Below are 23,150 nucleotides of genomic sequence, written 5' to 3' on the forward strand. Positions count from 1 at the left end.
TCTAAGTGCTCAGTAAAAGTCTGATGTGTAAATGGGCAGGGGGAGTGTGGTGATACAGTGATCACATCCAACTCTACTGCTGACTGATAGCTGCCCCCGTGTACTTGCCAGCTTCATTCTATTTAAAATACTCTTTTAAAAATTATGAACTATTTCACAAACAATAGAAATATCCAAAGAATAAGAAAATACTTGTCCTTGTATCCAGTATCTAAATGTTAGCAAACATCACCTTCAGTCCATTTTTCTCCTAGGAGAAAATACCAGTTAGCATCCCAGGTAGAGGTGCAGCCCTCCTCTGGCCTGCCTGGATCCCGTCTCTGCTTTCCTACAGTTTCCCCTTAGTAAGTAATTTCCCCCCAAGGACATAATGAGGAAATAGCAGAGCCATGGTTGAACCTCAGGCTCCCTGGTTCAAAACCTATTGCTCTTTCCACAACTTCATGCTCCCTCACCTAGGCAAATACATACAATAGTGATAATATTTACTGTCTATTTGTAAATGAATGTAGTGTCGGGAGCACTATTCTCCTGTTCCTCTGTTTATTATATCGACTTATTTTTAAAAAATATTTCTGTTTTCAAGGAAGGAAAAGATATAAATTATCAGGTACCAAATTAGTTTCCATCAAGTTATGGAAAGAATGTGTTCATTAAGTTGATTAATTATTTTTAGTGAGTGGAACTTGATTTTTAGGAAAGAGATTGGTAAGAGATTAATACGTTTTCAAGCAATTCCATTATAAGAGCTATCTGGGGTCTGAATATGATTAAGCAAACTTCAAGCTGGCTTGTTTTTAAAGGCTGATTTGACAGTTGGCTGTGTTAATGGAGCATGACACGCGACAGCTGGCGGGTAATCCTCCTACTGCTGGTGCTGACCGAGACCTCTTTCACGTCTCACTTCCAGTCTGGAGTAATACACGATGGGAGGGGGAGAATGAAGAAACTGAGGACGAGCAGGGGCCAGCCAGTAATGTCTGGGAAACTACATGTTGGGAGAAGAGTAAAGATTTGAGACATATTCTGGAAAAGAGGAGGAACAAAGAGAGAAGCTCTCCCGTTGCTTAAGAACAGTGCTATTTAATTCCCTAAGCAACGCAGAGCTTATGAAAGCATGCAGGCTGAGAGGCCTGATGCAGGAGGCCCAGGGAGCAACCCAGGTAATTTGTGTTCTTGTTTGTTAAAGCCACACAAAAAAGTGCAGCCTGAGCAAGAACAGGCCCCGGGCGTGATGGTGCACACTGGCAGTCCCAGCTTCTCAGGAGGCTGAGGCAGGAGGTTGGCTTGAGCCCAGCAGCTTGAGGTTGCTGTGGACTAGGATGATGTTACTGCACTCCAGCCTGGGCAACAGAGTGAGATTCTGTCCCCAAAACAAACAAACGACCCCCCATCCAAAAATAAAAACCCTACAAAAAACAAACAAGTAAAACAAAATGTAAGCAATAAACATGATGACCTTCCTGGTAAGCGATATCCTGTGTCCCTTCCGCTGCCTTTCTCCTCACCTTTTGTCCAGAGCGAGAGCCCAGATGTGCCCAAAGGAACAAATTCCAGGTTCCTCACTGACTGTCCAGATCTCTCTAAGGTGTTTCTTCCCTTCCCATCTTCTGGGGTCCCTTGCCTTGGGACAGCCTGTGCCCTATTTCTTGCTGGTTGTCTCTCTGCTCCACTGCCTGGATGTCCTTGTATTGTTCTGTCCCCGCCACCTGTCTGAACCTGAGTCATCCCTAAAGGGTGCTAAAGTGCCAGTTCTTGGTGGAACTGTCCAAAATGACCTCTCCTTCCAAATTTGTCTAGTTTTGACTATTTGCACGGTTCATTTTCTCCTTTGTAATTTGTCACATATTATTCCTCTTTGTTCAGAACTCTTGTAGAACATCCACATTTTGCGCTAGGTATTCAACTTCGTCTGTTAGAATAATTTATTTTACTTACAGAATCATCTTTGTATAAGGAGGAATGTTATTAGGTATGTTTTTCATCCTAAAATGTCTGCAGCATGTTACATAAGATTGAGTTTTAGTCATCCTCTGAGGTCGAAGAAGCCAGCAGGTTAATTCCTCATCCGCTCTTGAATTCAACAGGTGTTTACTGGCACAGACTGCCTCTGAGCACTGTGAACAAAATAGGCAAAAATTCCAGCTGTCTCATGAAGTTTATGTGCCAGTGGGGAGAGAGAGACAACAAAATAAATAAGTAAAGTGAATCTTTTATAAGTGCAGTGCTACAGAATGAAAAATAAAGAAGAGGGGCGCAGAGTGTCTGCGTGAGTTTGGGGGCAGGTTGTAGTCTTAAATAGGGCTTGCACCTCTCTGAAAAGGTGACAGTTTCTCAAAGAAGGTGAGGTGTGAATCATGTGGTTATCTAGAGAAAGAGCACGCCAGACAGAAGGGCCAAAAAGCTCAGGCGCTCCAACAAGGGAATGTTTTCCTACTTATCATTTTGGAGAAAGGGCAAGGAGAAATGGGGTTCCTGGGGCAGAGGGTACAGGGGGAGACAAAAAGTAGAAGAGGTAATCGGAGGGGCAAGGATCACCTAGGGCCTTGGGCCTTACGGGTTGTTGAGGTGATATCACTCACCTTTCACCCTAGGTTAGCTGGGAAGCTAGTGGGGGTTCTAGTGGAGAGTAATCTATTTATAAGGGTTACAGTGGCTGCCATGCTGAGAATAGACTACAGGGGGACAAGAAGGGAGCAGAGACATCAGTTAAGGGGGCTATTCAAATAACTTTGGGGCAGATGATAGTATCTTGGACCAGAGTGGTGACAGTGGTGATAGATGGATTCTCCCTCCTTCCCCACCCCCCTGGAGATAGAAATAATATTTGCAGACAGATGAGGTGATGCATACGAAAAAGAGCGAGTCAAAAACAACTCACAGGTTTCAGCCTAAATGACTGCAAATACTGAGTTGTCACAAATTGAAATGAAGTCCAGTGAGGGAGGGGCATGTTTGCTGGGCAGGATCTGGAGTTCGTCACATGTAAGAGATGCTCATATTAAAGTGGAGGTTTCTACTAGGAAATTAGATGTAAACCAGAGCCAAGGGGAAAGATCAGGGCAGGTATTAAAAACTTAGAACTTTAAATGAGCAAAATGTCATTGTTCTACCCATTCTAGAATAACTTTCTAGCAAATGTAGTTCCTTAGGAACTATTTAGTGTCAAAACAAACCATCCTATACTATTGGAAAACTACAGGGATAATACAGATGAACTAGCCCATATGTAACAAAGCAAATCAGCAAAACACAATACTTACGGGAGACTTACCTATTTATTAATTCTACAAATACTATATTTAGGGAGTGACATCTAAACACTGTGCAGTAAGAATCCAAAGACATAAAACGTGCCTTGCCAGCCCTGAAAACACTTTAGTCTGGTTGAGGTGATTGTCAACAGGCCCTGAGGGCACACTGGGAGGAATGGGGGTGGAGAGGGCTCCGTAGATGCCTGTGGAAGGAAGCTGCAGGACTTCATGAAGACACACTTGTCATTGACCCTTCCCTCACAGCTTCAGATTAGCGGGAAAGATCAAACATACACAAAGTCAAATAAAGCTGACAGGTGTGAATAACCCTTCACCACCATAAAAACAATATTAAGAGGCGGTGTATGAACTCTTGTCAAATGCTAATATTTGCCTTAGGAGTTCAAAAGGGGAAGAAGGCTTTCCAGGCTGCGGTAGCAGGCTTTACTTGGGCAGTACTTGAACTTACAACAAAGGAAGGAAACAGGGTTGAGTGTCTTAAAGACAAGTGATGGAGCTTCCTCTTTATTCTAAGAGTGATGAGGTGGCTGTGAAGGGCCATAAGTAAGAGAGATGACAGGGTAAGTTTTGAGTTTTGAAAACATTGCTTTGGCTGCAACATGGTGAACAGGTGGCTGGAGTGGATTCTGGGAGACATGATGGGGACTTCCTTCCTTGCTGTGAGGTTTTTTGTGAGAATGAGACATTCAAGTTGGATATGTAGAGCTGGATCTTGGGTAAGAGGACTTGGTTTGGGATTTGGGGGTGTTTGGGAGGTAAAAATGTAGCCCTAAGAGTGGATAAGACCTCAAAGGGAAAAAGTGTGAAGAGAAAAAACAAAAGGAGAAGGCTAAGAATTTACCATTATTTAAGCTCCCATTTCAAGAAGCCAACAGCAACAACAACCAACAGAAAAGGGGCCAGAGAGATAGGAGAACAAGATATCACAGGGCATAAGAGGAAATAGGCATAAATGTGCAGAAAGATCTAGGTTGGATAAAGACACTCTGCATTTGTTTTCCTTCCCATAAACTTTTATTAAATTATCTTGCATGATAAAGGAACTCAAGTACAGTGGACTACCAAAGCACGATTAAACACTAGTCGAGAATCTAGCAGCCTGGCTCCCCTTGTGTACAGGGAGGTGATAATAACTAGGCCATCCCTCTAAGAGCTTAGACCAGGAAAGGACCTTACAAAGTACCCATTTCCAACCATTTTATTTTATAAATGAGGGCAGTTAGGCTTCTAGAGAAGTGCACCCCTAAGTTCACACACGTATTTAATAGTAGAACTGGCGCCAGAAAAAGATCTTTTGAGTTTTTATTTAGACTTCTCTTTTCATCACTGTCTCTGACTCTAAATAATATTTTCTTCATACTAAGAGTACAGATTTAGTGAACATAGTTTACTGAATTTTAATTGTGTGTTTTTTTAATGAGGAAATATTTCAACTTATTAACTGTCTATGGTAAGAAATGTTACCTTCAGGCAGACCCCAGGTTATGAATGAGATGGGTTCTGTAGGTTTTTTCTAAAGTTGAATTTGTATGTAAATTGGAACAGGTACATTTTCCTATTACCTGTAATAGCCCCTGTTCATAAATGTGAGTCATACATCATTCAGATGTTTGTAAGTCAGAGACTGCCTGTATTTATAATCCAAATCTATTTGGGAGAATGTGCAGTTCTAATTAAGCTCTCCTGAGGCCACTTTATTCACTCAAACATTTTCTATCTTTCAAGACAAAGTGCAAATTCAACTCCTCATGAAGCTCCTCTGAACACCCTAGGAATTGATCAGTGTTTCTTCTGGGTTCCCACAGAGTCCACGTTTTGCAAACTGTGGACTGAAACTTATTTAGTGGGTGGTGAAATCAATTTAGCAGGTCCTACGGAGAAAGAGAAACCAAATATGCTGGAGAACATCACACGTAGAGATGGGGACAATTACTCCGTGAGACGTTTACTTCAGTTAAGAGTGGGCATATACATTCTAGATGCAATGTAAAAGGTAGAGAAACACAGGTTTGCAGGATTACAGGGTAAAATACATCTTAACATGGAATGATCAGCTGTAAGGCCTTGTAGCTCTTTGTGGGTTGAGACCATCTTCATTTTTGTATGCCTCATGCCCAATATACACCGGGTGGGTATGCAGATGTTGGCTGGAATTATTAGGAAGATTGAGAAGGAAGTGGAAGAATGAAAAGCAGGTAGTTTGGGGGAGGAAATGAGTGCTTGAATTAAGTGTAATCTTTTTAGTTTCCTTTACCTTGAATGTTAATAGTGATTTTTTCCCAATCTAGTATTATTTCGACCAAGAACCTGTGTTTGGTATCTGTGCTGTGGGGTCACCTTCAATGTCCCGTGTGATGTGGTATAAAAAACACTTCCTGCTAATGTTGCAGCTGTCACTCAAGGATCTTAAATTGCTTTACAAGCAGGATCTGGTGACGAGTGCCTGGCTCCACTTGGCGGGTGCCAGTTAAGAACCAGTGACTGGCTGAAATCCTTGGCTCCGGGATGACGGCTCCCTCACTCCTCCCCTCCCACACTCTCTCTGCCCATCCCTTCTGCCTTGGAGGGAGGACCCCTCAACCCTGCCTCTTTGTGAGCTTGGATGACTGGTAAACAGAGTTTGCAAAGATTCCAGTCAGCTTGAAGATTTGCTCTGTCTTTGGGAGTGGCTACAGTGTGTAGGGAGGAGTGCTTGAAAATGTGCTCTGTCTTTGGGGGTAGCTACAGTGTGTAGGGAGGAGTGCTTGAAAATTTACTCTGTCTTTGGGGTTAGCTACAGTGTGTAGGGAGGCAGCAAGGGCTGTGAATTTGCTTCAGGGGTTGAAAAGGGGAAAGAAAAACTGCAAAGGAACAGATTTGAGGGGAGCTCTGGATCATCAAAGGAACTCGCTAGCTTTTTAAGATGTGCACCTGATTGAAGGGGATGTTTGACATGTGGTCCCCATTTCCTGGGCCATTTCGTGCCTGCTCCACAGAAACCTTTCTGCTTCTGGCCACACTCCTTTGGGTTTTATTGTCCAAATCAGCCACCAGCAATTCAGGTGCCCCCTAATTCCTTCTCTTCCTTGCAGCCCTACTGCCACCTTGAATTGCTTCCCTTCACCTTTTCCTGGAAGCTTCTGGGGGTCAGCCCCCTTTTTTCCAAGAAGCTGTTAACTGCCTGCAGTTGGGCCTGGGAGACTCTAGGAGGGTGACAGCAGAGTCCTGGCTTGGAGTCGGGTTACACCACTTGTGTCTGAGTTCACGCAGCGTGTTCCTCTGTCGGGGATTCCGCAAATATCTCCCTGTGGTAAAAAAGGAAAGCGCGCTGCGCTCCAGCACCCAGAACAGCCAGCCCAGCCCAGAGTCCCGCAGAGAGCGCCCGCAGTCCCCGGGGCCATGTCACCGTAGCCCAGCTCGCGGGTCCCAGCCTCGGCAGCGTCCCAGCAGGCTCACTTCATGCGGCGGCGCAGCTGCTCCTAGGGCGAGGGGCGATCGGGCATGCTCCTCCCCATGGGTCGCCCACCATGTCTAATGGGTATCGCACTCTGTCCCAGCACCTCAATGACCTGAAGAAGGAGAACTTCAGCCTCAAGCTGCGCATCTACTTCCTGGAGGAGCGCATGCAGCAGAAGTACGAGGCCAGCCGGGAGGATGTCTACAGGCGGGTGAGCGCGGGGCCGGGGCCGGGCCGGGAGGACGTCCACAGGGGGTGAGCGTGGGGCTGGCGCAGGGGCCAGGGAGGACGTCTGCAGAGGGTGAGCGCGGGGCCGGGCAGGGCCGCGAAGATGTCTGCAGGGGCTGAGTGTGGCGCTGGGGCAGGGGCCGGGGAAGCCCTCTACATGGGGTGAAGGGGGCTGGGGCAGGGCCGGGAGGATGTCTACAGCGGTGAGTGCGGACCGCTGTGGGACAGGGGGTGAGTGTGGCACTGGGGCAGGGCCGGGAGGACGTCTACAGCGGGAGTGCGGACCGCCCTGGGGCAGGGCCGGGCAGGTTGGCCCACCTGTGGAGGTTCCCGGGTTTCCCTAGCTGGTGCTGTGCTAGTCACCCAGAGGGCAGATTCCATCTAAGTCTGGTCACCATAAGGCCGTGTGACCTTGGACAAGCACATGGCACCTCTCTTTTGCCGGGTTTCTACTTTCCTGATCAGTAAAGGGAGGGGCTGGACGACCTCAGAGGCTCTCCAGCGCTGGTGTGGAACTGCGCAGAGCAAGCACCTTGGCCGCTGGTTTAAAGCGCAGATTCCACGCCTCACCCTAGGGATTCAGATTTGCTAAACGGACGGGGCAGCTTGGAAGTTGGCGTTTTTAAACAAGAGCCCTGGAGGTGACCATGAGGCAGATGGTTTCTAGGCTACACAGTCTGCTGAAGAAGCTTCTAGTTCTGGCTCATTGGGGCAGAGGATGATGCTATGGACGAGAGTGCTGAGACTGAAGGCATTTCTGTCCCTTGAGAAATTCATGTTCGTTTTTAAAGATGACCATGGAGACAGGCTGTTGCCCTGGGTAGAGTGCTGTGGCGTCACAGGTCACAGCAACCTCCAACTCTTGGTCTCAAGCTATTCTCTTGTCTCAGCCTCCCAAGTAGCTGGGACTACAGGTGCCCGCCACAACACCCAGCCATTTTTTGGTTGTAGCCGTCATTGTTGTTTGGTGGGCTCGGGCTGGATTTGAACCTGCTAGCTCTAGTGTACTGGCGCCCTAGCCGCTTGAGCTATAGGCGTGGAGCCTAGACAAACCTTTAAGGCAGAATTTTAGGCACTTTTAGTCTTAGGAATATTCACCTTAGGACAAAGAAGAGGTCCCATGTGGGGCACGAGGGGGAAGGGCAGCTTTCCCACAAGGGAATCATTGATGGGTCAGTGATTGGGGTGGGGAAGAATGAGCAGGGATTGGTGGAGCTGAGGGTGAGATGAGACAGCATCTTGGTAGGAGGTGTTGTCAGCAACACCTGTGGACTACAAGGACTAAACTTCCTTACTGGCGGACAATATTGATTTCCTCAGCCCTATTAGTGACTAGACAAGCAGGACCCAGTGTGACCCAAGTTATCTGGTGCTGGTTGCCTCTGACCTTAATTAGATATTCTGAATCTTCAGTTGTTTACACCAGAGGACTACCCGAATATCATTTTCTATTTGTGCTGCCCTCTTTTGTCAGAAGGAAGGTTGGGAAGCATTAGTGGCTTCTAGACAGCATCTGGGATCAGGGGAATAGCTGGTGTCTATGCGACCCAAATAATTATTTGGTAAATTTGACACCTAAATCTGAGGGACTTAAGCCTATTTCCTGTCTCTCCTAAGTGTCCATGTTTTAACTGGAATCTTCTAGAAACTGGTCCAGACTCACATTTTCTCTTTGAAGGGTTTGTGTAATGAGTGTGCCTCATTGGAGCTGGTGGAGGTGAAGGAGGATCCTGCCTAAGAGAGCTGGAGGGGGAGGCTGAGCGAGAGCATTCACCTGGGGGGGGGGCAGGAACAGCGAGTGGATCTGCCCCCTGTGCAGAGGGAGGAAACTTTGCTTATGAATTGTCTTCAAAGTAAAGCTGAGGGAAGGGACAGTTTCTTAGCTAATTTGAAGGAAAGTTGTTTTTTTTTTTTTTTTAAACTTCAATTGAATGGCTGCCTGAGCCATTTGATCTTACTCTCTACTCTGTAATGGCCAAGGAGACGGGTGTGAGAGGACACCATTTCTCTCCTATGGAAGTGTGATTAATGAGATTATGGGAGGTGCACAGGGTGTGGAAGGAGTGGGTCACAGCATATTGTCACATGTACAGTTGACACCCCTTTTGCTAGACCCTATTATTGCCATGGGTCTCACATACAGGAAGGAGATATGGCCCTGCTTCTACCTGGTCTTACGTGTGAGGTGAGTAGTCAGCTACTACAGCATATGATTTGAAGGGTCCCAAGCTACTGTGTTCCCTCCTTTCCCATCTCATCAAACCTTTGTTCAATCTGCCTATCATATTCTTCTTCTCATTTGGGTATAATTATTTGAAAACCCTAAAGGCTTAGGTTGAAATGCTGCTATTGTTTGGGAAGTAGAACACAAACCCTTTATTAATCATTTGCATCGTAGTTGTAATTAGTGCATCATACTCCTTTGTGGTGAGGGGTTGATAGAAACAGGACATTTCTATTTTGCTGGAAGGATGAAGAGATTGGAAACCACTGCACTAGAAACCGCCAACAAGCTGGGGAGCTAGGCAAGTTACTTAACCTCTGAGCTTGCTGCAGCCTCTGTAGAACTAGCATTAATAATAATGCCAGATGCCAGGAGTGGTGGCTCACACCTGTAATCCTAGCATTCTGGGAGACCCTGGGTGGATTGCTTGAGATCAGGAGATCATGATCAGCCTAAGCAAGAAAAGAGACCTTGTTTTTACTAAAAATAGAAAATTAGCCAAGTGTTGTGGTGGGCACCCGTAGTCCCAGCTAACTGGGAAGCTGAGGCAGAAGGATCACTTGGACCTAGGAGTTTGACATTACTGTGAGCTAGGCTGAGGCCAGGGCACTTTAGCCTGGATGACAAAATAAGGCTTTGTCTCCAAAAAAAAAAAAAAAAAAAAGTATAATGCCACATGCACTGAGAATTATTTGCTGTACAAATAAGTATCAGCCATGAAGATGAAATAAGACTTATATCAAAGTACTTTGTTCACTTAATAGCATCATGCTTATGTGAAAAGGTATTACTTATATTCCTATTAGGACTAATAGTTATTATATTTTAAAATGAGGAAGAGTTTTGACTCTTTATAATTTTACCCTCGTATGTTTCAACAAATACGTTTTAAATTCATCTTCGTTATTCATATTTCATAAGGTTAGGAAGATTAGTTAGCAGGGTTGGTAAAGAGTCATTGAGGGTAACATGTCTAATATCACATGGCTTATCAGGTGGTTCGGAGGAGAGAATTTAGAGTCTTGTTCTGTTACCAAACTTAGTAACAGAAGTTTTATTTTTCTGTTACTAAGAAACAGAATTTTCTTGATTCTCATTTTTCAGACTTTTCTTTAATGTTGGAAGGACTTCTTAAAAATATATATATAGTAAAAACATTAAATCACACCCAAATGAGTTACAACCTACAATAATATGAATGTTGTATACATGTTATTTTTTAAAAAAGAAAACCAATGCTTGCAAAACATCTAATAGAAATCTATTGTGAATAGTAATTATTTCATTCTTTTATATTTTGTTGAGATATTTGTACTTAAAAGTGAAAAGTTACTGTCTTAGTGAGATACAGACATTTCACCATGATGACTTCAGGAAAGGGAAATATGGGAAATTTGGAAAGAAGAGGACTGGAGAGAAGGCAGTATCTTATCTTTCTCTTTTCGAGTGGCAAGTTCTCTTAGGTGGTTGATTGAGGGAGAGACTAAAATAGATCCAATCCTTACTTGCAAAGGAAGCTACAAGGATTTTTAATTGTAAGAGCTAGAGAATTATGTAAAAACCTAAGAGTTATCAAATTTAAGTAAATATAAAAGGAGTTGGGGGTTTTCTATTTTAAGCTGTTTAGAGAATTGATAAATAATCTTAAGAATCATAGTAGCCATGGATTAATAAAATAGCATTAAATTATACATAAAAATTAGTTCATCAAGACTGGCTACTTTACTGTTGACTATTTAAGGTACACTACCCTTTAAGCTTCAGTTCTTTTTTTTTACATTTTATTTTTTAAAGGAAGAGTTTGTTTACCCTCAGCACAGGTAAACGGGGACACATACCCTTGTGATTAGGTACTGCTACACCCTCTTGGTAACAAATGTTAATTGTAAGTTCAACTGTTTGGGAAGATAATTTTGGACATATAAAGCAGGCAAAACAGAAATTATTGCAGTACTTATAGCTCCTGATTCTGGACCAAAGTCAAGTGAAAAATCTGCCAGGGGCCCGCAGCTGAGTATGGCTCACTCCTATGGAGACTGGCTCGTTAGCATTTCTGGACTGCAGCTGCTGTGCTAAGTAATTTCTGGGTGGCGACTTGGCTGACTTCCTCCTTGTCAGTTGCCTAATCCTGCATCTTTTCGTATTAGCGAGTGTGCTGCCGCTGAAAACGTGTCTGACCCTGGAATTTGTGAAATCCACTGCTGTGGTAAACACTGGGCTCCAAACAGCACACAAACCCATCAGCATTCACTGTGTTTTGCCCATGAGAAGTACTGACTTGTTCCGCTTGTGTGACTTTATTATTACCCAAGGTTGCTTCAAAAAGGATTTTAAGGTTGCAGCCTGAGAATGGAACTTAAAATCTGACAGGGACAGATCCAATAGCAAAAGGGTCAGAAAAACAAAGTTGTCATCCTGGACGATAAAGTTGATGAAATGATATAACTGAATATTGATTTTGGAAGGTTCACACCTTTACCTAGGAGTTGATAGACTTATATTCCATTGTTTTATGACCCTTGAACTGTCTGACTTCTTTGAGATCAAATCTATCTTAGGTTTTCTCATCTTTGAGGTTGGATGGTACTTCTGAGCACTCATAAAGCTTTATACATAGCATACTTCTATAGCTATGGAAAACAGCCAACTGATTTTACTTGCCTACCAGATTGTCATTGTTTCTATTATTATGCTATTCTGGGGCTTATAGTTAAGAGCTATAAATTAGATAAACCTGGGATGGAATCTTGGTTCCACCATTTACTACCTTTGTTAATTTGAGCAAATATCATAGTGTCTCTGAGTTGGAATGGGTGTAGTAACAGCACCTATTTTATAGAGTCTGGGGGAAGATTAAATGAGTCAATTAGTGGAACTCAGCACAATGCCAATCACATACTAAGCCCTCAATAAATATTTGTCATTATTATGACACACTGAGAGATGAACAATTATTCAGATAAGTCCCAATGGGCACATCCTCTCTGGACTATTTTTTATTCTCAATCAGTTCCTTCCTTCCTCCCTTCTCTCTTTTCCTTTTTTCTGAGACAGAATCTCATTTCTTGCACCTGGTAGAGTGCCATGGTGTCACAGCTCACAGCAACCTCAAACTCTTGGGCTCAAGCAGTTGTCTTGCCTCAGCCTCCCAAGTAGCTGGGACTACATGTGCCCACCACAACGCCGGGCTATTTTTAGAGATGGGGGTCTCACTGCTGCTCTGGGGCCTCCCAGAGTGCTAGGATTACAGGTGTGAGCCATCGTGCCAGCCTCCTTCTTTCTCTTATTCTTTCTTTCTTTCTCTCCTTGTCTCTTTCATTATTTCCTTTCCACAGGGTCTTACTCTGTTACCTGAGGCTAGCGAAAGTGCAGTGGTGTCATAGCTCACAGCAACCTCAAACTCCTGGGCTCTAGCAATCCTCTTACATCAGCCTCCCAAGCAAATGGGACTATAAGTGCCTGCCACCACACCCAGCTAAGTTTTCTAGTATTTGTAGAGATGGGGCCTCATTCTTGCTCAGGTTGGTCTCAAACTCCTAGCCTTAAGCAACCCTCCTAGTTGGCTTTCCAAAACGCTAGGATCACACAGTGGTGTGAGCCACTGTGCCCTGCCTCTTTTTCCTCAATAGTGGATTTGGGATCATTTGTCCTGTTTATCTCAATTTTCCATTTTAGTTTGGCTATATGTAATTTGTCCTTTTACATTAAATTTTCCCTGGCATCCTCAGATAGAAATGTTTCTTCAAAGATAATAAATTAAAAAGGCTGGGCTTGTTAAATTTCTATTTGTTTGATTGACTTATTTTCTTTAGTCACAGCTTGATTTATTTAGGAGTTGGGAAATTCAGCAACAACAGTGTGCATGCAGACTTGCTGTCCAAAACACCTGGACGTTCAGGGACAGAGACCCCATCAGCCTACACAGACTAGGAACCTGGCTTTGAACCAGTGGACGGCCACAAGAGAAGGATGAGCAACTTAGAAGGTTATAAAAGGGTAGTTTTTAAAAAGGATGCAAGGTTAATAGTCAATAATGAAACCTGGATTTGTTTTTTTTTGGGGGGGGTGTTTTAAGAGACAGGATCTTGCTCTGTTACCCAGGCTGTAGTGCAGTGGTGTTATCATAGCTCGCTACAGTCTCAAACTCCTGGGTCTCCTGTATAGCTGGAGCTACAGGTGCACACTACCATACTCAGCCAATTTAATTTAATTACTTTTTTTTTTTTGGTTTGAGTCAAAGTCTTGCTATGTTGCCAAGTCTTGTCTTTAACTCCTGGCCTTAAGCAATCCCTCCCACTTTGGCCTTCCAAAGTGCTGGGATTATAGGTGTGAGCCACTTCACCAGGCCAGAAACCTGAGTTCTTAATCTGTCTTTTCTTGGCTACATGTTCTTGGCAAATTCACTTAACTTCTGTGAATTTTAGTTTCTTAAATTTGAGGCATGAATTCCTGCCCCATTCTCTTCCCCACATGTAAACATATTTTAATGTATTTGACGTTAAATGAATGAAAGATTTATATTACTGTCCTACATACCTGGAGTTACATACTAGAGAATGTTTATTGGCTCAGATTATTGTTTAAACTAATATAACTCTGTGGCTGCTGTTGTCAAAGTTAATGATTTTCTTCTTTTATTTAGCAGAGTTGACTCTTTCCTTTTCACAGTTGGATGCCTTGTTTAATTAGCTGCTAAATTTTTTTTTCTCTTTTTTTCCTTTTCTCATGTCAGATGGGTAACATGCTGACATTGTAACAAAGTTTGAAATATTCTCACACTTGAGGTAGAAACTCAATCATTATGCTATGGACTACAGGGGATCAAGGCTTTTTTCTTCTATGTTTTGTTTACATGAACTTTAAGGAATGTGTGTGATAGGGAAGGGAGGAACATAAGTAAAGAGAGAGGGAAGATTACATTCGCCAAACTTTTTTTAAACAATTCTGTGTACTCCTAGTATGAACATGGGTTCATATATCTCTGTATCTGTGTACGCTGTGTATGCTAACTCCTTATTCTTAGCTTTCTGAGATTCATGAAGATAGGCATATCTACTTTTTTTCTTTTGGAGATGGAGTCTCACTGTGTTGCCCAGGCAAGAGCACAGTGTCGTCATCATAGCTCAATGACACCTCAAGGTCCTGGGCTTAAGTGATTCTCGTGCCTCAGCCTCCCAAGTAGCTGGGACTACAGATGCACCCTGACATGCCCAGCTCATTTTTTATTTTTTGTAGAGATGGGTTCTTGCTCTTGTTCAGCCTCATTTGGAACTCCTACCTCAAGGGGTCCTCCCATCTCCAACTCCCAGAGTGCTAGGATTACAGGGGTAAGCCACACGCCCAGCCTTTCTTTTTGAGAATGAAAGTTGGAAGAAAATAAGGAGAATCAATTCATTAAGTGACCAATATTTGTGTTCTTGGTTAAAAGTTCTTCTGAACTTTACACCCATTAAGATGGCTACTATATATTTAAAAAAAAAACCCAGAAAATAATAAGTGTTGGTGAGGATGTGGAGAAACTGCAATCCTGTACGTTGCTAGAGGGAATGTAAAATGGTGCAGTCACTGTGGAAAATCGTATGATGACTCCTCAACAACAATAGAATTATCATATAATCCAGCAGTCCACTCTGGGTATATCCCCCAAAGAAGTGAAAACAGGATTCAAATGGATACCTGTACACCGATGTTCATGGGAGTGTTATTCACAGTTGCCAAAAGTGGAAGCAACCCAGGTGTCCATTGACAGATGAGTGAATACACAAAATGTGGGCTATCTGTAAAATGGAATGTCATTCAGTCTTAAAGCAGAAGGAAACTCTGACTTGTTCCGTAACAGGGATGAAGCTTGAGAATATTATACTAAGTCAAGCCAAAAGAGCAGATGTGATTACATGAGGTACCTAGAGTAGTGAATAACAATGATAGAAAGTAGAATAGAGACTTCCAGGGGTTGGGGGAGGGAGTTAGTGTTTAATGGGTGCAGTTTCAGTTGGGGAAAAGTTCCGGCGCTGGATGGTGACAATAGTTGCACAGCACTGTGAATATACTTAATGCTACAGAACATAAAAATGGTTCAAATGGCAGTAGTGACCAAAACAGCATGGCATTGGCATTAAAAACAGACCCATATGCCAATGGAACAGAATAGAGAGCCCAGAAACAAATCCACACATCTGAAGTGAACTTATCTTCCACAAAGGTGCCAAGAACATACAGTGGGGAAAGGACCGTTTCTTCAATAAATGGTGCTGGGGAAACTAGATATCCATATGCAGAAGAATGAAACTAGGCCCTTATCTCTTGCCATATACAACAATCAAATCAGTGGATTAAAGACTTAAGTACAAGGCTTAAAACAATGGCACTACTAAAAAGGTCGGGGGAAATGTCTTCTAAACACTAGTTGGGGCAGGGACTTTTGGATAACACCCCCAAAACACAGGCAATCAAAGCATAATTGGACAGATAACATCACATTAAACTAAAAAAAAAAATTTCTACAATTTCAACAAAGGAAGAATCAACAAAGGAAGGGACAACTCACGTAATGAGAGAAAATATTTGCAAACTACTCATCTGACTGGGGATTAATAACTAGAATTTATAAGGAGTTCCAACTCAGTAGGAAAAACTCAATCTGATTAAAAATGGGCAAAGTATCTAAATAGACATTTCTCGAAAGAAGACATACACATGGCCAACAGGTAAATGAAAAAATGCTCAACATCATTAATCATTAGAAAAATGCAAATGAAAACCGCAATGAGGTATCATGTCACTCCAGTTAAAGTGGCTTTTATCACAAAGACAGGCAATAATGAATGCTGGCAAAGATGTGGGGAAGGGGAATCTTCGTACACTGCTAGTGGGAATGTAAATTAGTGCAACCACTATGGAAAAGAATGTGGAAGCCCCTCAAAAAACTAAAAGTAGAACTACCATATGACTTAACAAACCCACTGCTGGGTATTTCCAAAGGAGGTGATATCAGCATATCAGACGCATCTCTGCCCTCCCATGTTTATTGCAGCACTATTTACAATAGCCGAGACATGGATCAGCCTCAGTGTCCATCAGTGGATTAATGGGTAAAAAGATTGTGGTACATATACCCAGTGGAATATTGCACAAGCACAAAAAAGAATTAAGTCTTGCTATTTGCAACAACATGATGAACATTATGTTCAGTGAAATAAGCCAAGAACAGAAGGACAAATCTCACATGTTCTCACTCATATGTGGGAACTAAATATTGGAAACAATTGAGCTCATGGAGACAGAGTAGAATGATGGTTACTGGAAGCTGGGAAAAGTAGTGGGGGGGTGTAAAGTGGGGGTGGTTAATGGGTGCCAAATTTAGTTGTAGTGAACAATATTTGATAGCACAACAAAGTGACTATAATCAACCATAAGTTGAGATATACTTTAAGATAGCTGAAATAGTAGATGGGAATATTTCTAACTTGAGGAAATGACAGATGCTAAGGAGATGGATGGCCCAATTCCCCTGATTTGATTAATTCACATTGTAGGCCTGTATCAAAGCATCACATGTACCCGGTAAAGATATATAGCAATTATGTACCCATAATAATTAAAAATAAAAAATATTTTAAAAGAAAATATAGTTGATCGGCATACTCAAAGATGGTTAAAATGGCAAATCTTACATTATGTATACTTTACCACAATAAATTTCTTTTTTACAAAAGCAACTTTCCTATAACTGCCATAATTACTTTAAAGAATAGAGGAACTCTTGACCAAAACCAACTTCGTTTTCTGTTTTTACATAATACAACTTCTATCATTTTATTTAGTGTTTTAATTAGAATTTATAACACTTATCTGTTCAGGAGAGCTCTTTTTAAAAAAAATATTTTCCCTATCACTGGGAAATGAACTAAATACTGGGCATGGATTTGATTCTAATCCACTGAATTATCCTCTTAGTGATGTCTACATATCTTATACTTCTGCAAAACTTATTACAGAACCACTTCTTCCTACTAGTCATGTGTATCCAAGTTTACGCACTGATAGGAGTACCATGTTACAACTGAAAAAACCGGCAGTCTAAATTCCCGTCTCAAACGTTCCCCTTGTCTGCAGTCTCCCTGGGCCTCGTGTGCTCATGTTGCACACGCGTTCATGTGGTCAGCCAAACGATTGTCTACTTTAGGCCAGTTCCTGTGCTAAATGCTGGTTTTGAGGAATGTCAACAAATAAATAAAAATGGTATAAAAAGGGCTGCTGTAGAGGTATGTCTAGATTGCTCTGCGGTCCTGAGAACAGTTAAATCTACCAAGAAAGGCCTTGCAAAGTACGTGAAGTTTTAATTGAATTTTAAAAGGTTTTAACACAGCAAGAAATGGAGAAAGGCATTTCCGACAGAAACAATAGCACAAAGGCACAGAGCACCTGCCGCACTCCCGCCACTCTGGAGGCTTGAACACGTGCTACGGAGAGCTCATGGTGGCCCTAAGGCGAGACCAGAAGGTGAGCCAGGAGCAACTGTGCAGAGTTTTGGATTTATCCATTCATTTATTAATAAGCATCAGGCTGGGCGCCATGGCTCATGCCTGTAATCAATCTTAGCACTCTGAGAGGCCCAGGCAGGTGGATTGCTTGAGCTCAGGAGTTCAAGACCAGCCTGAGCAAGAGTGAGACTCTGTCTCTATTAAAAATAGAAAAACTAGAGAGGTTTGTGGTGGACACCTATGGTCCCAATTGCTCAGGAGGCTGAGGCAAGAGGATTACTTGAGCCCAAGAGTTTGAGGTTGCCCAGGGCAGCAAAGTGAGACTCTAGCTAAAAAAGTATATATATATACATACATATATAAAATATATATGTGTATATATAATTTTTTAAAATAAAAGTATATTTATATATATAAAGCTAAAGTATATATATATAAAGCTATATCTAGCTTAAAAAGTATATATATAAAATAATATATGTAAGTATATATAATTTTTTAAAATAAAAGTATGTTTATATATATATAAATTATATATATAATTTTCTAAAATAAAAGTATATACATTTTAATAAATGTCGATAAACATTAATTAACATACCTGCTATATTCCAAGTACAAGATGAGTAAACACGGGTGACAGAGTGTGGTAAAAAGTAGTAGTGGAGATACATACAAAGTACACAGGGACTGGAAGGAGGCACTTCCAGCCCACGTGAATAGAGTGGATGGAAGGAAGATCGGCAAAGGATTCCTCAAGGTGACCTCTGAGCTTTTCCTTCAAAAGGCTGTAAGTGAAGTCAGTGGGTGGATGGTGACCTCTGGAGAGGGGTTTTGCTATAAGTAAAAGCCTAGAGGCAAGAAACCACAGAGTGTGTGCCTAGACTTAGAAGTGGCTTTGTGTCACTGCATTTAAGTGCTAGGGACAGAATGAGGCTGCAGGTATGTGGGGCACAGGCCTTTTCCCAATTTAAATATTGCATCCCAAGGATGATCAGAAAGATGGGGGCCTAAATGGGGGCCTAAACAGAAAATCGGAGAGAACTGATGTGTGAAATACTTAGAAGGTGAAATATTTGAAGGCCTTGCTGATTGATCAGGATGGGAGAACTGAGGGAAGGGAATCGAGAGGACAGCCAGACTTAGACAAGTCACTTTTCTGTGCTCTTTGCTCTTTGTGGTTAGAGCGGGCAGGCTGCACCCGGGTGACGCTAAGACCCCTTCCAGCTCTGAAGTTCTGTGACTCTGGGCAGGTGCTTTGGCTGCTCTGAACTGGTTTAGGTAGTTGCTTACTGCTCCCAGTCTCTCAGCCTCTCTGATGGCTTCGCTGGGGGAGAGGTGTCAGCACAGCTGAGACGGCCTTAGAACTGCCAGCCAATGTCAGGGAAATCTAATGCTGTTACCAGGTAGCTGGAGCTATAATTAGCCCAGTTACTAGGGCAAAGCTGAGATTCTGTAAGCATGGACTGCCAGAAACAGCTTTTCCCTACTGGATGAATTTGCTTATTTGAAGAAACAAAGTGGGTATGGGTGGGGTGTTTGTCATGTGCTTTTGGAGAATTCACTGCCTGGCGTAGAGGATAAGTTAAAATCAGAAAGTGGGTTTGTGCCAGGGCTAATCAACATTTTGTCTAGGACAGGAGGAGTGAGGTAAAATCCTCCTTTGATATGTTTGGATAGCTAGAAAGAGATTGATTTTCACCTGAAGGGGGATATTTAAGAACACAGAATTAGGCGGGTGTAGTGGCTCATGCCTATAATCCTCTGGGAGGCCAAGGCTGGAGGATTGCTTGAGCTCAGAGGTTCTAAGAGTGAGACTCCATCTCTACTAAAAATAGAAAAACTAGGTGAACATGGTAGCCCATGCCTCTAGTTCCAGCTACTCAAGGAGGCTGAGGCAAGAGACTTCTTAAGCGCAAGAGTTTGAGGTTGCCCCATGAGCTAGGCTGACACCATAGGACTCTAGCCTGGGGCAACAGAGAAAGACTTTGTCTCAAAAAAAAAAAAAGAAAAAAGAACATAGAATCACTGTTTAGAGCTGGAGAGGATTTCAAACATAATCTGTATAATAACTGCACTTTTTATGGAAACTTTATTTTAAAATATTTTAAACTTACAGCAAAGTTACAAAAACAGTACAGAAAGTTGCTCTGCCATTCACTCAGCTTCCCTTTCTCACTGGGTGCCTAGTGTATAAACCCTTCTTTTTGAAGATAAGGAGACTAAAGCCCAGAATGGTAAAGAAGTTTGCCTAACGGCACACAGCAAATTGGAGGCCCTCGGGAACTAGCCTCTGGAAGGCCTAACTGCCTGTCCAGGCTGTTTACAAAAGCCTCCATGGTCTTCAATAAAAGCTCAAGAAATGTATGTGCTTGGGCTAAAACAGAACACACATTCACAGATAAATGACTCTGTACCCTGTGCCTACTGCTGAAAGATTTAGTTCTTCAGCCTGTCTGGCGCTCCCTAGGAGTTTCATCCTTCTGTTTTCCAAAGCCACTGTGAACTTATTTTTTTCTTTTGCTCTGCTTCCTGTGCTGGCCTTTGCCATCTCATCTAAGCAAGTTCAAAAGTGCAGAGAAAGGCGGCTCTATTATATGTGGGGAAGACGCAGAGTGGGGGTTGGTGTGAGCTGGCCAGGGGCCCACCGTATCATGTCGGACAGCAGCTAATCCACCCACACAGGACAGTGGTCCCACTCGGTACATGCCGTTCTGAGGAGAGCTAAGCAATAGTTAGGTGGCTCTCTGCCAAGCAACTTTAGAAGTGACTCTGGGCCACAGTGGGCAGTTACCATCCCTGTTACTTAGAAACTTGGCTTGGAGAGGCCTGGGAGTGAATGAAAGGCACAGGCTGCCTTGTAATGCCAGCTTTTTCTATCCCAGCCTCATATAAACCCTGCAAACAGGGCCTTAGAAAGGCCACAGAGTGGCTGGGGAGGGGAAGCCCTCCCCTCCACCCCTAGGTAGGTGGGAAGGAGGCTGCCAGCATGAAGACTGTGATCTGGAGCTGCAGGAGGAGACCCTGGTCAGGGGCTGAAGTAAACTAGTTCTTCCAGGTCACTTTTCCTTGCTAAGTCTCAGCTCTTCTCCCTGAGGCCACACAGGTGCTGCCTCTCCGAGAGTGACCCCATTAGACCTCCGGTCCAGGTTCCCTCCTGTCAATCTGACAGCCTGCTCCGAACAGGCATAAACCTGGTCCTGCCCACCTGGCATACCTCAGTGGATGCCGGCAGGGTGTGTTGTCATCACTCTGCCTCAAGATCAGGAGCCGGATCCCAGGGTCTGCCTGGAAGAGAGATCATAGGAAGGTAGTGAAGTTCTGGGATTCCAGGAGTGGGTAGAAGCCTTATTCTTTCCCTCTGGGTCCTGCCCAGCTGGCCCTCCCACCATCTGGTGCTTTGGAGCACTTGGAGTCAGGGGAGCGAGTACTCGCTATCTCCCACAAAGCTGAGGGTGCAAGAAGATGGGTTCCTTCAGCTGTGGGAAAAATGGCTCTACAGGGGCCGCTTAAGGGGCCGGCATGAACCGCTGCGGTTAGAGGACAGTGATGGCAGTTAGGAGAGGAAGTCCACCTCCTGCTTTCTGAGTTGGCTCTCACCTGCCACCTTCCTGATTTCTCTCTCCTCTCTTCTCCTGTTTCCTTTACTTCTTCAAAGGTTCAGGGGCTCGATATAAGATGGAGGAAGACAAATGGTCCTGTGGAGAACAGCTGGAGGACTCCTCCTCTGCCGTGTGTAGCTGCTTATTTCCAGGAGAGGTTTTTATGCCCAGGTCTTGTTCCATCTCCTGGTACTGGCGTCCTCCCCCTCTCAGGCCCTTTCTGTCTTTCTTTGCCCTGGGTCTTCTCTCCCCTCTTCCAGGTTTACTCACACCCATGGACAGTAATTGCTAACTGCTTCCCATTTAAATCCTCTGGGGGAAGGAGTCCACTCTGGGTTTACTATGTGCCAGGGACCATATTATGTGTTTTTTACATATTTAATCTCAACCATATAATGACCCTGAGAAGTGAATGTCTTGTCCCCATTGTTTACAGGACCAAATTTGCCATTAATAGTTTCAGAGAGTGTACCTGGTATCTCAGCAGCTACGTGGCCTAATTCTACAGTTAATAAGCAAGGCTCTGGTACAGTCTTTAGAATTGAAAGTTAGTCACTCTTTCAAATGCAAATGATATTTTTTAGTGAATAACTCTCCATTGTAGCAGGTCTGGCTGAAGACAGCGGGCTCTGGTAAAATGATAGCTATTTTCACGGTGGCTTTCACCAAGATTGTGGCAGGAAGAGGTGGCATTGCCTCACTGATGCATCTCCAGAAAAGGTGACCTGATTTTTACTTGTGAAATAGGTGCAAACTGCAGTGTGAAATCTGATAGAATCTGGACCATCCTTATCCCTTATACATTGCTCTTTTATACTTGCGCTGAGTTTGGTATGGAACTCAGGGAATTTGGAAGAAATAGGAAATTATTCAAACCAAACTAAAAATTAAAAAATGAGGCTTATGAAAAAAAGGCAATGGAATTAGAAATTTTCCCTTTGTAAAAAACAGACTTAGAGGTCACCTAATAGTGGATTTTAGGTACATGAAGTCTTGGATATAAGAGGTGGTAAGTAGGTCTTCTGTTTCCATACTGAGCGTAAGAATGGGTCAATCCTGTTTTAAACCCAAACAATAGGCTCATTCATTTAAAAATAAATATTGCGGCCCTACTATGTTTCAGACCTTCTTTTGGAGGTAGTTGGAGCATATTTCAACGAACCAAAACAAATTAGCATTCCTGCCTCTGTGGAGCTTATATTTTATTGTGGGTAGACAGATAATGCACAATAAGTATTATAGATAAGGTCCTCTTGGGGAAAATAATAATAAAAAAAATTACAGCACGGTAAGGCAGGCAAGAGCCAGGTAGTAATATTAAGGAGTGGCCAAGGGAGGGCACATTTAGAAAGTGATTAAAAACACCCTCCCACACAGGGTGTGGTGGTGGGAGAATCGCTTGAGTCCAGGAGTTCCTGTTCAGCCTGGGCAACGTGGTACAACCCTGTCTCTAAATAAATAATACACAAACAAACACCCTCCCACACCCATCCTACCCTCCTCCAACATTTATTATGTCACAGTATATGTGGGTCAGGATCCAGGCACAGTTTAGCTGAGTTCTCTGCTGAGGGTCCCACGAGGCTATAACCGAGGCATCGGCCAGCCTGCTTTCTATTCTAGAGGCTTGAGTGGGGAATCTGATTCTGAGTTCACTCAGGTTGCCAGCAGATCCATTTCCTGGCAATGTTAGGACTGAGTGCCCTGACTTCTTGCTTGAGGTTGGCTAGGGGCTTTTCAGAGTTCCTTAAGGCCACCGACTGTTCCTTCTAGGTGGGTTTTCCCCTATGGCCACTTAAAGTCAACAAAGAGAAGCTCTAGTCAGCAAGACTGCCTGCAAGACAGCTTAAAGCTTAGCATAATCACCAGAGTCATGTCCTCTCACCTTTGCTGGTGAGAAGT

The 23,150-nt window shown here is 43.3% G+C and overlaps 1 protein-coding gene and 1 pseudogene across 1 annotated transcript in view; one reads left to right on the plus strand and one right to left on the minus strand.

Annotated features, from left to right (window-relative positions):
* Window positions 1-23,150, plus strand: part of LOC100964574 (myomegalin) — a 224,940-nt gene that overhangs the window by 74,428 nt on the left and 127,362 nt on the right. Inside the window, 1 exon segment of the mRNA XM_023515468.1 lies at window positions 6,812-6,922. Within this exon segment, the coding sequence (XP_023371236.1) occupies window positions 6,812-6,922 (111 nt within the window).
* Window positions 13,890-13,985, minus strand: LOC111726641 (annotated as a pseudogene).

The sequence above is a fragment of the Otolemur garnettii genome, unplaced genomic scaffold, assembly GCF_000181295.1.
Source record: "Otolemur garnettii isolate 467f Iridium unplaced genomic scaffold, OtoGar3 scaffold00073, whole genome shotgun sequence".
NCBI lineage: Eukaryota > Metazoa > Chordata > Mammalia > Primates > Galagidae > Otolemur > Otolemur garnettii.